This window comes from Schistocerca gregaria, chromosome 5 (genome assembly GCF_023897955.1).
Source record: "Schistocerca gregaria isolate iqSchGreg1 chromosome 5, iqSchGreg1.2, whole genome shotgun sequence".
NCBI lineage: Eukaryota > Metazoa > Arthropoda > Insecta > Orthoptera > Acrididae > Schistocerca > Schistocerca gregaria.
Genome location: NC_064924.1, coordinates 532371260 through 532384861, shown reverse-complemented (window position 1 = coordinate 532384861; position 13602 = coordinate 532371260). Strand labels below are relative to the sequence as shown.

Genomic DNA, 13602 nt, shown 5'->3' with positions numbered 1-13602 from the left:
TTTGAAAGGGCAAGGCCGACTTCCTTCCGCATCCTTCCCTAATTCGATGGGACCGATGACCTCGCTGTTTGGTCCCCTACGCCAAGTCAACCATCAATAGCCTATGAAATAAAAAAAAGGAAAAAAGTTAATCATCATTGTAAGATATAACGTGAAAACTTTATTTTGGTCATTGGATTATTTTACTTTAATAATTCGATTTATCGTGTTCCTCCAAAGTTTAAATTCAGTTGTCACAGAAATGACGAGGGTCATTTCTCATTGCAACCAACTTGTTACAGTAGTAGGACAACTCTGTCAACGGATTGAAATTTCTATATAGTCTCTCCATACAGTCATACAGTTGACTTACTCCCTCCCAGCCTGCCATTTCTGCCTTAAGAGGAAACCAGTAGGTAACTCATAACCTCCCTGAAAAGAGATTACATTAAATGAGAACAAGACAGACAGATGACTCACTGACAGAATCAGACCTCGGGGAAGATCAGTCTGGAAGGCAGAGAAATGTAGGAATGCGAGAGGCAGTATTGACTTAACGACTGATGTTAGACAAACCTAAGTTTATAGCTTTTTATAGATTTAGAGAGAACTTTTGACAACATTCACTGGAATGTAGGCAGCAGCGATAAAATACATAGCCAAAAGTTATCTACCTCATGTGCAGAAACAAAACTGCAGTTATATGAGTCAAAGTACATGAAACAGAAACGTTGGTTGAGAAGGAAGTGAGACTGAGACAAGGTTTCACAACAGATCTCCATTAAACAAGGCTTCAGAACGAAAACAACAATAACTACGGACTGCTGAATAGGAAATTTCTGCTGAGAAGTGTACCCGTGAGCAATTGATTTAGGGACAGCTACTGTGCTCCAGAGAGAGCTCTGCTGTCGCCATTGGTAATGGGAACTTTCGTTGGCACGTGACGGGGATGTTGAAAGATCTGGTACTGGCCACCGACGCGACAACTAAGTGGATGCATGATTGGTAAGATGTTTAATATCAGTACCGTTGATCGCGACCAGACCGTGGGTGCTCGAAGATTGGAACAGAGCATTTCCGAACGAAATCTGGGAGACACTGAGATTTTCATGTACCACCGTCTACCCTGTGTGCCTCAATCCCAAACAAATCGTCGACACCAGAGCCATCTGCACGAGAGAGCACATGATGCCGAGAGGAGTCGGTGCATGCAAATGGATCGATCACAGCACAGAGAGTCACTCGCCATTTAGAGGCTCGTCGCCGACCAGCTGTGTCATCCACAGCCATCTCGCTATGCCACAGCCTCAACGGTACACGTCTGATAACCATACATCACAGGCTGTAGATATTACTATGGGCTCTGTAACACTGCCACTGGATGTTCGAATCATGGAAACAGATACCTTGACGGATGAGTCATGGAACGACTCACCCATGCAAATGGTATGGTACAAGGACCTCCAAGTGCGGAGGTGAATCGCGCCTACTAACATTGCATCATTTTGAGGGTTGTTTACAAAAAACGAAAGTTACACTCTGTTATCTCTGACATCGTCCGACACTGCGCATGGTATGGGTCCCCACTGTCTGGTAACGTGGATCTGTATCTTTGCCTGTAGCACCCCACGGGCGATCATTACCTTCTTTATGATAAACAACCACCTCACCGCTTCCGAATGCAGTCGAAGAGGTTTGAGAAACACCTTACAGACATAAAACTTCTTGAATAGTCCTGTGACCATTCCCGACTGGTTGTGGCCGTCAGTTGAGCGACCAAAACTCAGAGCTCTCCAGTGATTTCGATCCTCCTGGTCGATGCCACGACGTGACGCCGCATTAGGTCGAAAGAAAGAGGTACACGCTACTTGGGAGGTGTCTCTAACTCAAGTTAATCAAGGATGTATTTTGCCAGAAAAAAAGCAATATCTTTAAGGGCTGGGTTCAGTATCAGCAGGGTATAATATGTACATACTGAGGTGTTGTAGTGTTAGTGATTCATTTGTCACGGTCATCGGCGATCAGATGACGCTCAGAGGGCACTTCTGTTTTGACCCCTCAGTCAATAATTAGTGTTTGCAACATTCATTCTTGGGTACAACCGTGCCGCACCGACGAGTACATACTCTCACTGAATAGCTTTAGCCATTCGAAAGGGGTCACATTTTGGCCCTGCGAGAACCTGGAGGGAGTATCGACGGATTATTGCACATGTTGCGCACAGTGTATCGGTGGTGTGTTGATACTTTCAACAGTGGTCTGTGAAACATTCTCACACCTGTATCCCAGGTTCTTGATGACCGCGTAATACGGACGGTCGTGAATATCGACGCATTGTGGGAGCTGCAGTGGCCGACTGAACATCATCCAAGCACATGCTGCACGAGCTGTGTAAGACCATTGCTCTGAGCACTATGAGACTTAACTGCTGTGGTTATCAGTCCCCTAGAACTTAGAACTACTTAAACCTAACTAACCTAAGGACATCACACACATCCATGCCCGAGGCAGGATTCGAACCTCCGACCGTAGCGGTCTTGCGGTTCCAGACTGTAGCGCCTAGAACCGCTCGGCCACTCCGGCCGGCGCTTGCAGCAGGCTTAAAATCGTTTGTGCCTCTGGCCAGCCTACCATTGACGCCACTATACTGCGAAGTATGGCTACTCTGGTGAATTCAGAGAGTTTACTGGAGAGTTTACTGGAGAGTTTCATAGCATGCGGAGCTATCAGTTACAACTTGCGGTCATTTTCGTTGTTTCTGCAGGGCAAACTAACCAGTGTCCGCTACGTTGCACAGGCTGTTATCTCCATGCTATTGTCACTACCTCGCCAGGAGTTGATGTGCTTTTTCAACAGGACAATACACGTCCACATACAGCTGCTGCCACGCAGCGCACTCTTCATATTGTACAACTGCCCTGGACCTCAAGATCCCCAAATCTCTCGCCAATCGAACACATATGCGACATAATGAAGCAGGAATTTAATCGTTGTCCAGGGCCTGCAACAACCATTGCAGAACTGCTAAAAAAGTGCAAGATACTTGGGGCAATCTACCTGAGGATTCCATTCGGCACCGTTTATGATCGTTTGCATGCGGGTATACACGCCTGCGTTGCCGCCAGAGAGGGGTGCACTGTGCACTAATGCGGTTTCTGGGCACGCTTCACTGTGACGTGCGTGTTTAATTTGATCTGAATTTGTTGTCATATACTCCTACAGCGGTGAACCACCTGTCACATTACTTGTTATTAAAGAAAAAGAACTCGTCTTTGAGGGTCTTGCATTTTTTGGGGCAGTGTATACCAGTGCACAACAAACAACTTGTTGTGCGGGCCTCAGGAAGCACGGTAAGGAAGATATCTATCCATTGATTAGAAAGAAAAACGTGTCTCTGAAAACCTGAAACTATCATGACGATTTTACTCAGAGACGACAGTAGAGCAGACTGAAGCAGGATCAGCGGTTACTCGTAAATGTATTTGTTTGATTACGTGAATAGTTGTGTAACTCAGCACAGATGACTGCAAAACCGAGCCATTACTTTGAATAGGTCGATGATGCAAGGTCTATTTACAGTGTAGCCGATAGACAGACAACTTCCGCTGGAAAAATTCGAAGCAAATAGGCTGTAATTTTTGTGTGAAAGAGGTGACACGTACAAGTCGTTCTATTGGCGATTGGGCTGAAAACCAAAGCCGAACGGAGGACATTTTGCTACGCATCTTCCGAACGATTCCGTGATAGCGTCCAAGAAATGCACAACGGTTTTGTATGGTATCATATGTTCCCATTCCGAAAAGGCTGAAAGAATTTTGGAGGGCTATGAACCATGATTGAAAAATTGGTACTGTAACTGTCACGCTATTGTAACAACAGAGAAACCTCAATATTAGCACCACGTATCCTCCATCATGTAATGAGTGTGAGCTCTGCGAAGTATTGATATAGATACAGATAACGTATCGATGGTCGTATCTTATGTTCGTACTCTTGTGATATGGATGTATATGCTACCAACCTACACTGATTTCCTCCACACAGCAACAACTAATAACTTAGTTCAGGAATAGAAACGCGCTATATCTCAAGCGCAGAGCTCAAGTAGCGCTTCAGAAACGTCAGTGGTTTTGTGCAGAGACTGAAATTGTAGACGCTTCCGATCTGCACAGCGTCCGGGCAGTGAAGGCTATGCAATCGCGAAATTGTTTTTCAGTACGCTTTGGTGGTGTGTTAATGGTCCACCGTACAAGAGTTGACAGAACACGCCTGGTTTGGTCCGGATGCGCCAGCTGCAGAAGGCCACACCCAAACTGGGCGTGGTTATTAGCTAGTGGGCGTGGCTTTTAGTCCCGTTGTACTCGTCTAAGCAAACATTGACTTCACCCCAAGTTCACATCGTTAATCCCATTTAGTCCGGTACATTGTGCGCTTTACTTTCCAATATCACCCGCTCCGTTGCCGAGATAGTTGTCAGACGCGTACGCAGTGGCGCTCCATTCTGAGGTAGCCGGCGCGAATCCTGGTGGAGATAGACATTTTCATCACCAGCAAAGGGAGCAGAGTTGCCGGCAAACAGGTCCTGATCACCAGAACTCGCGCCAATTTCCTGGGCTAAATTGCAGACCTCTCACGACACCCCGGCACTGGTACTATCGGTGGTGGTCCGACAGCCGGGTTGAGACGCCAATTTCTGTGCTTCCCGCGTGCCATTCGTGAGGAGTAGGCGATCTTAGTCTCACGCTCATCACCATTTACGGAGCTGCACCCTACGCTTATTTCCTGAATGTGGGACTGATTTTCTTACTTGGACTCTCTGACCGTCATCACGCTCTTATAATCCAAAACTGATTTATTAATTTTGAAGTAAAATGAAATTTCGGCTGCTGGTCCCATTTGCACAGCGCTTCGCACACTGCGATCGTGACACATTGCACAGACAGGTAGCGACGGTACAATTTAAATAAACGATTTTTATAGTACTCGTCTGTCATTGCCTTCGTTGTTGCAAGTTGTAGGCTCATAGTCCATCCTGAAATGAAACTTTTTATTCTTATCCAGAGGATACACGGCTTCATTTTCTTAAATAATGTGAACGCTGGTAGATTTTCTGTTGTTGAATAGATATACTTTTAGCCATATCTCTTCACAATACGAATTAACATCAACTGCCATGCTAATACAACACACACGTAACTTGTACTCCATACTCGCCCTCCCAACTCGTACTCCAAACTCGTACTGAACTGAAACAAAAATTTACCTGAAACAACATGTAGCACAAAAAAAGCGGGGGGGGGGGGGAGGAAATAAAAAACTATTGTATATCGATCCATTCATGCAAAATCGTCTTTGAAACATATACCGATTACCGGCGGGGTCAGGGATTTTCTCTGCCTCGTGATGACTGGGTGTTGTGTGATGTCCTTAGGTTAGTTAGGTTTAAGTAGTTCTAAGTTCTAGGGAACTGATGACCATAGATGTTAAGTCCCTTAGTGCTCAGAGCCATTTGAACCATTTGAAACATATACCATAAAAGTAAAGTACAAATAACTGTTTATCATTGCTTACCTTTTTACAAACTTTATAATCATCTTAGTAATTACATACAGTGTTTATATATGCTGAAGTTTATACATTTTCATAGAGCTACATGGTAGTGGATTTCTGGGTTTGAGTCTTCAACTTAGAAATCGGCCATTTCATATGATTCAAGAGTTCCAATAACGCTTGCTCCGCAATGAAAAAGGAATACTGTAAACTTTTCATTTGTTTTAGTTGTCTTTCCTTCAAGTGATTCACTGCAGTCAGCCACTGAATCTACAACAGTCACGTTCTCTCTAGAAGAAAAGCTTCTGTCAGCGTATACAGAGTCGTTCTCATACACAGCTTGTTTTCGGTGTGAAAATACAGCTCCAGTTTTTGATGAGACCGTTTTATGAAACACACTTAAATCACTTACAAAGGAGCATGTTGTACATAGTCGTAAATTTACAAAAACCTCATCTGCCAGTGCAAATTTGTCTATACCTTGGACAAACTATTTTATGTTCCGGGCAACCACAGATGTTGAAAAGGCATGATGTTAGGAAAAACTCCGCTAACAGATAGTAAAATTCTTGTTTATTAAAGCACAACCGCTTTCGCGGCTTAAAGTTGCCTCATCAGGTGCAAAAACGTTAAGAGATCATAGACACATTATGAGCGATGGGTATGCCTATGATCTTTCAACGTTGTTGCACCTGATGATGCGGCTTTAGGATGTGTAACAGGTTGTGTTTTAATAAACCAGTTGTTAGCGGCAGTTAAATGAGTACACAAATCACATTCTGCTCCAAATTGCTTGACAGCAGATCCGCCGTTGCAAATGTTACTTCTACTGATGTACGTCGTACAGCTGTGATAAAGTTGAGTTGTTATGTGATGTGTGGCACATATGGCAGCAGTAAAGAAGGTTCTGATGTAAATTTTGATGACCAAGAAAGATTTTAAATGGATATGGCGTTTTACGAGTTTAGCTATCCTACCAAGACGCTTTTATTATTATGTATTTTACGTTGGTTTGAGAATTGTACTTCCTACTGACAATAGTCGTCTATAAGGCACTATTCACTAAAACCAGCTTATGATGGCAACGTGAATTTCTTCAAATATATTAAGCAGTGGAGCACGTTTTACAGAAAAATATTTTTTACAGATGTCTGTACTGGTGGGCCCAAGCGATTCCTCAGCTGTTACATCGCGAATTAAAAAGTCAGCGCACAGTGACGATGCGTTAGAGGTAAGAGATAAAATAAATTTAGGAAATGGTGTGTTAATACCAGAGTGCTAATCTTATCTCTCATTCCGCTGTACTTACGACAGCAGAACATTTCAATGGCTTATCGTCACATGATGAAGCCTTCAAAACGGAGTGGTTGTATTTATGTGCAGTTTCAGTATCACGGTATATCGCGATGTGCTGCAGAGACGCAAGGTGAGTCGTCGTTTTTGTGTGTACAGGAAGCCCAGTGGATTACGCACAAAGCCGGGACAGATTACGTAGTTGTCAGGCGGCAGCTGAGAGACAGAAATACACTCAAAAGAGGTCTGCATTTGTTGCAATGACAAGGTTTACATTGGTACCCTCCCAGAAAACTGTCTTCATCGGAATGCCAGTCTCGCGGGCAACTGGGGTGGGTGGCAAAGAAAAGAAAAGAAAAGAAAAGAAAAGAAAAGAAAAGAAAAACATTTTTTTTGATGAAGGCTAATAGAGAGAGATAGATATGATCGGACGGCCTGTCTGTTGGGTTGCTTGGGTGAGGAGACCAGACAGCGAGGTCATCGGTCTCATCGGATTAGGGAACGACAGGGAAGGAAGTCGGCCGTGCCTTTTCAAAAGAACTATCCCGGCATTTGACTGGAGGAATTTAGGGAAATCACGGAAAACTAAATCAGGATGGCCGGACGCGGGATTGAACCGTCGTCCTCCCGAAGGACAGTCCAGTGTGCTAACCACTGGGCCACCTCGTTCGGTGGCCTACGTGTTCTGGAGCTGAGTCAAAGTAGGAGAATCGAGACTCAAACTAGGAGAGATAGGCAATCGGCAGCTTTTCTTTAGCAAAGCCAAAATACAAGCGAGAAACAGACACAGATGAAAACAAAAAGACAAAAGTTCGGTAGCGTATCTCTGCGAGCAGATGCTGGAGGTAGTCTCCCAGCCTCACTCCTGCGCTTCCTGATTGCTACCTCAAAGAAAGAGGACTTTTCTGGATACTCGTTTTGGCACTATCTTCCCCTTCGAGATAGGTTCGTCAGTTCGGCACTCACTTAGCTGGCACTTGTACCTGCTAGAACAACCGGGTACAGAATCTTCTTCTTTTTCTCGTGCCTTTGTCCCGCATCGACACAGTATCGGCGTGGTTATGAACCGATGTGGATTGATTAGTTTAAGGGGTGGCCGGAAGCCCACTTCTGTAGGCACCACCACCCTGCTCCCCCTCCCCCCCACCCCACCCCCCACCCCGTCCTCGGGCCTGAATACGTGTACCCCAGCTATCTACGAGTAGTATTATTAATGTGAAAATGATCGGAAGTTTTTCGAAATGTTTGCGAATCTTGTAACAGTGGCGGGAGCTGGATACTCACCTAATGAGAAGCGGGAACTTCGTACGAATATCCAGGCTGGCCGGCACACCATTCTTATTAATCTGTCGGGTGGATTCAGTCCATAGCCGGCGCACCTCGCCGCCACGGAAGTGGCGCTTTAAGACGTACAGCTATCCGGTTGGATAGAACAACTAGATGCATAAAGTAAAATCTTAATTAAATAGGCAAGAATTATGTAAAGTTATTAGCGTCTAGAGGTCCATACCAAGGCTGCCACCAGGGTTGGTACACGCCTTCATTTTTACGTCTACATTTATATCTTCATCTATACTATGCGTGTCAGCGTGTCACTTTATGGTGCATGGTAGTTCGGCGCTATTGTCAATCCCTCCCCCCCCCCCCCCCCTTTTCCCTGTTTCAATAGCGAAAGACGAGAGACGAGCAGAAAGGAGATTGCTAGTAAGCGTCCTTGTGAACACATATTTCTCTAATTTTTACCTTCGTGGTTTTTAAGCGATATAAACGTAGGAGGCAGTAATATGTTGTCTAACTCTTCTGGGAACATATCGTAATGTTTATAGTAAACCACGCCACTCCTAATGTGTGCCATTGAAGGTGGATAAGCATCTCTGTGACACTTGCGTGCTTACCAAAACAACATTGACGAAACGTGTTGTCCTTCTTCGCATCGCCTCTGTCTCTATTACTTGGTAGCGGTCTCAGACTCGAGAGTAACATTAGAATACCGTCCAAACGAGCGTTCTGGAAGTTACCTCCTTCGTTGCTGAGGATTCTTCCGTTCAACCAGGCTGGCAAGTGCTACTTACAACTGCACTGATACGCCAAAGAAACTGGTATAGACTTGCTTATTCAATACAGTGATATGTAAACAGGCAGAATAAGGCGCTGCGATCGGCAATGCCTATATAAGATAACAATTGTCTGCGGTAGTCCTTAGATCGGTTACTACTGCTACAATGGCAGGTTATCAAGATTTAAGTTAGTTTCAACGTGGTGTTATAGTCGGCGCACGAGCGATGGGACACAGTATCTCCGAGATAACGATGAAGTGAGGATTTTTCCGTTCGACCATTTCACGAGGGCACCGTGAATATCAGGAATCGTGTAAAACATCAAATCTCCGACATCGTTACGGCCGGAAAAAGATCCTTCAAAAACTGATCAACGAAGACTGAAGAGAATGGTCAAACGTGGCTGAAGTGCATTCCTTCGCAAACTACTGTAGATTTAAATGCTTATCCATCAACAAGTGTTACTGTGCGAACCATTCAACGAAATCTTATCGATATGGGCTTTCGGAGCCAAAGGCCCACTCGTATACCATTGATGACTGCACGACACAAAGCTTTACGTCTCGTTCGAGCCCGTCAACACCGACGTTGGGCTGTTGATGACTGGAAACGTGTTGCCTGCTCGGACGAGTGTCGTTTCAAATTGCATCGAGTGGATGGACGTGTACGGGTATGGAGACAACCTCATGAATCCATGGACCCTGCATGTCAGCAGGGGACTGTTCAAGTTGGTGGAGGCTCTGTAACGGTGTAGGGCGTCTGCAGCTGGAGTGATATGGGACCCCTGATACGTCTAGATACCACTCTGACAAGTGACACGTACGTAAGCAACCTGCATCCATTCATGTCCGTTGTGCATTTCGAAGGACTTGGGCAATTCCATGAGGATAATGCGACACCCCACACGTCCCGAATTGCTACAGAGCGGCTCCAGGAACACTCATCTGAGTTCAAACACTTCCGCTGGTCAGCAAACTGTCCAGACGTGAACGTTATTCAGCATGTCTGGCTGCCTTGCAACGTTCTGTTCAGAAGAGATCTCCACCCTCTCGTACTCTTACGGATTTATGGACAGCGCTGCAGGATTGTTCAAATGGCTCTGAGCACTATGGGACTGCTGAGGTCATCAGTCCCCTAGAACTTAGAACTATTTAAACCTAACTAACCTAAGCACATCACACACATCCATTCCCGAGGCAGGATTTGAACCTGCGACCGAAGCGGTCGCGCGGTTGCAGACTGTAGCGCCTAGAACCGCTCGGCCACTCCGGCCGGCGCTGCAGGATTCATGGAGTCAGTTCTCTCCAGCAACATTAGTCTAGCCCAAGCCACGACATGTTGCGGCACTTCTGCGTGCTGGCGAGGGCTCTACACGATGTTAGGTCGATGTGTCAGTTTCTTTGACTTATCAGTGTATTTTGATGTGGTCATTCCAGTTTGAATTTCTTCCTGCAAATTCGTTTTCTCCACACACAATTTCGTAACCGCTGCAGTAACGTGTACGTAAGAAGGCAGGCGCTGGGGCGATGCGCCATGGCAGGGGCCACTGTACCACGCGACACTCCAGCCAGTAATGCGATTTTGTCCTGTCAGCCATTAGCGTCATTTTGCTGCGTGCTTAGTGGTAGCGTTGTGAGCACAGCTGTGGTGAAGGCACAGTACAGAAAGTATACAGAATGCAAACTCAGCTGCAGCTCATGTGCCAAAATTTAGTGTGCAACCGCTGTGTCTGAAGCCGAAAGCGAATGGATACCGTTTGTTTATTTTATTAATTGTACATATTTGCTGCTGTGCTTATCTACAAATAAACAGTTATTTTATGGACTGTTAAATTTAAGGCTATATAATGGGCAGTAATAAGAAAAAAATGTTCAAATGTGTGTGAATTCTTATGGGAGTTAACTGCTACGGTCATCAGTCCCTAAGCTTACACACTTCTTAAGCTAAATTATCCTAAGGGCAAACACACACACCCATGCCCGAGGGAGGACTCGACTCTCCGCCGGGACCAGCCGCACAGTCCATGACTCCAGCGCCTTTAGACCGCTTGGCTAATCCCGCACGGCTATTCGCACATCCAATCAACCACAAAAACAAACAGCTATTGACGTTCACCCGTCCGGGTTTATTCGGTTCAGTTCGTACAGCCCTGTCCCCTTTTACTGCAAGAAAATTTCTTTGTTTCTAGATGTGTCTGGGATCACGTACACTACGCACGCAATCAAAAATCAAGTTATGATTCGTTCAGGAATCAACTTAGACTGTGTCGAAAAATGTTCAAAACCAACAGAGATGTTTTTTAGTTTATTTGCAACACTTGTCAGACATAATTTATTAAACGAATGTGATTCATATTACACAATATGTTATTGGACTTAACAGAAGCCGCGCCGTTTGAGGCGTCATAACACGGACTGCGCGGCCTCTCCCGCCGAAAGTTCGAGTCCTCCCTCGGGCATGGGTGTGTCTATTGTTCTTAGCATAAGTCAGTTAAAGTAGTGTGTATGTGTATGTACCGATGGCCTAAGCAGTTTAGTCCCTTAGGAAGTCATACTCATTTGAACATTTGGGCTTATAGATCTGGCACTAATTCAAAGCATATATATAAATCAAATTTTAAAAGGGCCTATTTTCTTCGTTTTAAATAATATTTATTGTTTCACTTCAGGTTAAAAACATGAATGAAAATTCCAGCAGTGATACACACATTGAATCTCCTACAGAGTGTCCCATAACTGCTGTTTCTGTTGAAAGTGAACTTGATTTATGGCTTAAAGTCCTAGAGAAGAAAAATTGAGAAGCGAAATAAAACTGCTGCAAAGACGAAATTTACATTTACAAAACAATGTAGCTTGACTGTCATCTGCAGCTAAAAGCAGTAACAGTTCACATCTTCCAGAATGAGATTTTCACTCTGCAGCGGAGTGTGCGCTGATATGAAACTTCCTGGCAGATTAAAACTGTGTGCCGGACCGAGACTCGAACTCGGGACCTTTGCCTTTCGCGGGCAAGTGCTCTACCAACTGAGCTACCCAAGCACCTTACAGCTTTACTTCTGCCAGTACCTCGTCTCCTACCTTCCAAACTTTACAGAAGCTCTCCTGCGAAAGGCAAAGGTCCTGAGTTCGTGTCTCGGTCCAGCACACAGTTTTAATCTGCCAGGAAGTTTCAGTTCACATCTTGTATATGTGGACCACCACCAGTTTAAAAGTTTTTGTGACAACTTTTTAATTAAAGACTTATCACAGCTTGTTTCATAAGCGCTTCTTTTCGAAAAAAAATTGACTTACTCTGTTGGATTAAGTCCGTTCCACAAGAATGTCCACTAGAATCTGAAGTAGTAAGCAGCTATCGTTTCGGGTTTACTCGGTTTCAGTATGCTGTCGAGGGCAGGGCTTCACTGCATGCAAATCAAAGGAGCCGCCCTCTGCTTTCCTTTCTGTGTGCTGTCTGTTCTGCGGTGAATGTGCTTAGCAGCTGTAGTGTTAATTATGGGTGGCAAAGCAAATAGGGCTGATTTTACGTTAAGAAGCGGCAACGGTAGTTTTCCAAGCGTGTAAATCGTTGTATGGAGAGCCAGAAGCAGAAACAGTGGCTCAACGTGGCGCTTACTCAGCGTTGCCACTTTCCAGAGGGGGAACGGCTGGAAAGAGTAACGTGGGACGGAGACCGAGCTCACACTGGGGGACTCCTCAAAGCGTCGGTCGTGTCTGTGAATCCCCGTGCTAGCCGCCCTCTTGCTTGCACACATTTAAGCCGTCCTCACAGGGGCTGTGTCTCTCGTCGGGAAGCACGCCAGACTTGCTGCACGCTTTGAAACCATTTGTTACATCTAACGGAGCATAACGTACTCCTCATCGTGGTTTTCGACCGCAACGCTGTCCAGCAGCGGTTCCCGGCCACATCTGGCGCGTAAATCACGCACGTTTCTTTACGAAGACGGTGGCTACAGCCTTGACTTCACAATGGGGCTTTCGTACACAGCATACACTGTTTAAGGACTGTATCTACGAACGTCGTTATTTTGTATTTAAGATGAAAGTTGTACCAAAAAGACGAGCTTTTGATAGATTATAGATCACGAATGTTCCGTAGCACTGAAACGGTATAGTTTCGTAACACACGAGTTACAATATCAAAAACATCAACTACAGAAAGCCTTTACCTACTGGTGTATAGTATCCTGTCATCTTACAACAGCAAATCGTAGACAAAACGACGCGTTTTCGAGAGATCCTCAATTTTATGATGCTTTGAAACAGCTGAGATTCATACAACATGCTCTCCGACGAAGATAAACCCAACGGACCCCGAGCGTTAGCACCATAGAATATGGTGGCTCCTAAGATCTGCTTCTGACTTACAAACGATGTCGCAACTTATTGGCTGAGAGATGGGGCCCCTCCACGCCCGCACCAACGTGGTGACCAAACCAAAAGTACTACTATCACCTCCAACATGTTAGTTATCTAATAGGTGGATCACGTGATGCTGGGCTGTGATGTTATCCGTGCGTCTGGGTAAGACTACGCATTAACACGGTCCATCTGATCATAGATAGTGGACGAAACGCGAGTGAGGGTAGCAGTTTGAAGAGCAGAGGGAAAAAAGTGCCAAGGCTCGTGCCGTGGGAAAGAACCCTCTGCGACAGTGGGATGGGTAGTAAGAAATGGTTCAAATGGCTCTGAGCACTATGGGTCATCAGCCCCCTACAACTTAGAAC

General features: G+C 45.2%; 1 protein-coding gene across 7 annotated transcripts in view; it reads left to right on the top strand.

Moving 5' to 3' along the window:
• Positions 1–13602, top strand: part of LOC126273182 (carbohydrate sulfotransferase 11-like) — a 376162-nt gene that overhangs the window by 131564 nt on the left and 230996 nt on the right. For 4 of the 7 annotated variants that reach the window (XM_049976687.1, XM_049976684.1, XM_049976685.1 and 1 more), the window contains exon 3: positions 6677–6760. The exons of the other annotated variants lie outside the window; for them this stretch is intronic. In XM_049976687.1, the coding sequence (XP_049832644.1) occupies positions 6677–6760 (84 nt within the window). The remainder of the gene's footprint in view (positions 1–6676; positions 6761–13602) is intronic. 7 annotated transcript variants of the gene reach the window in all.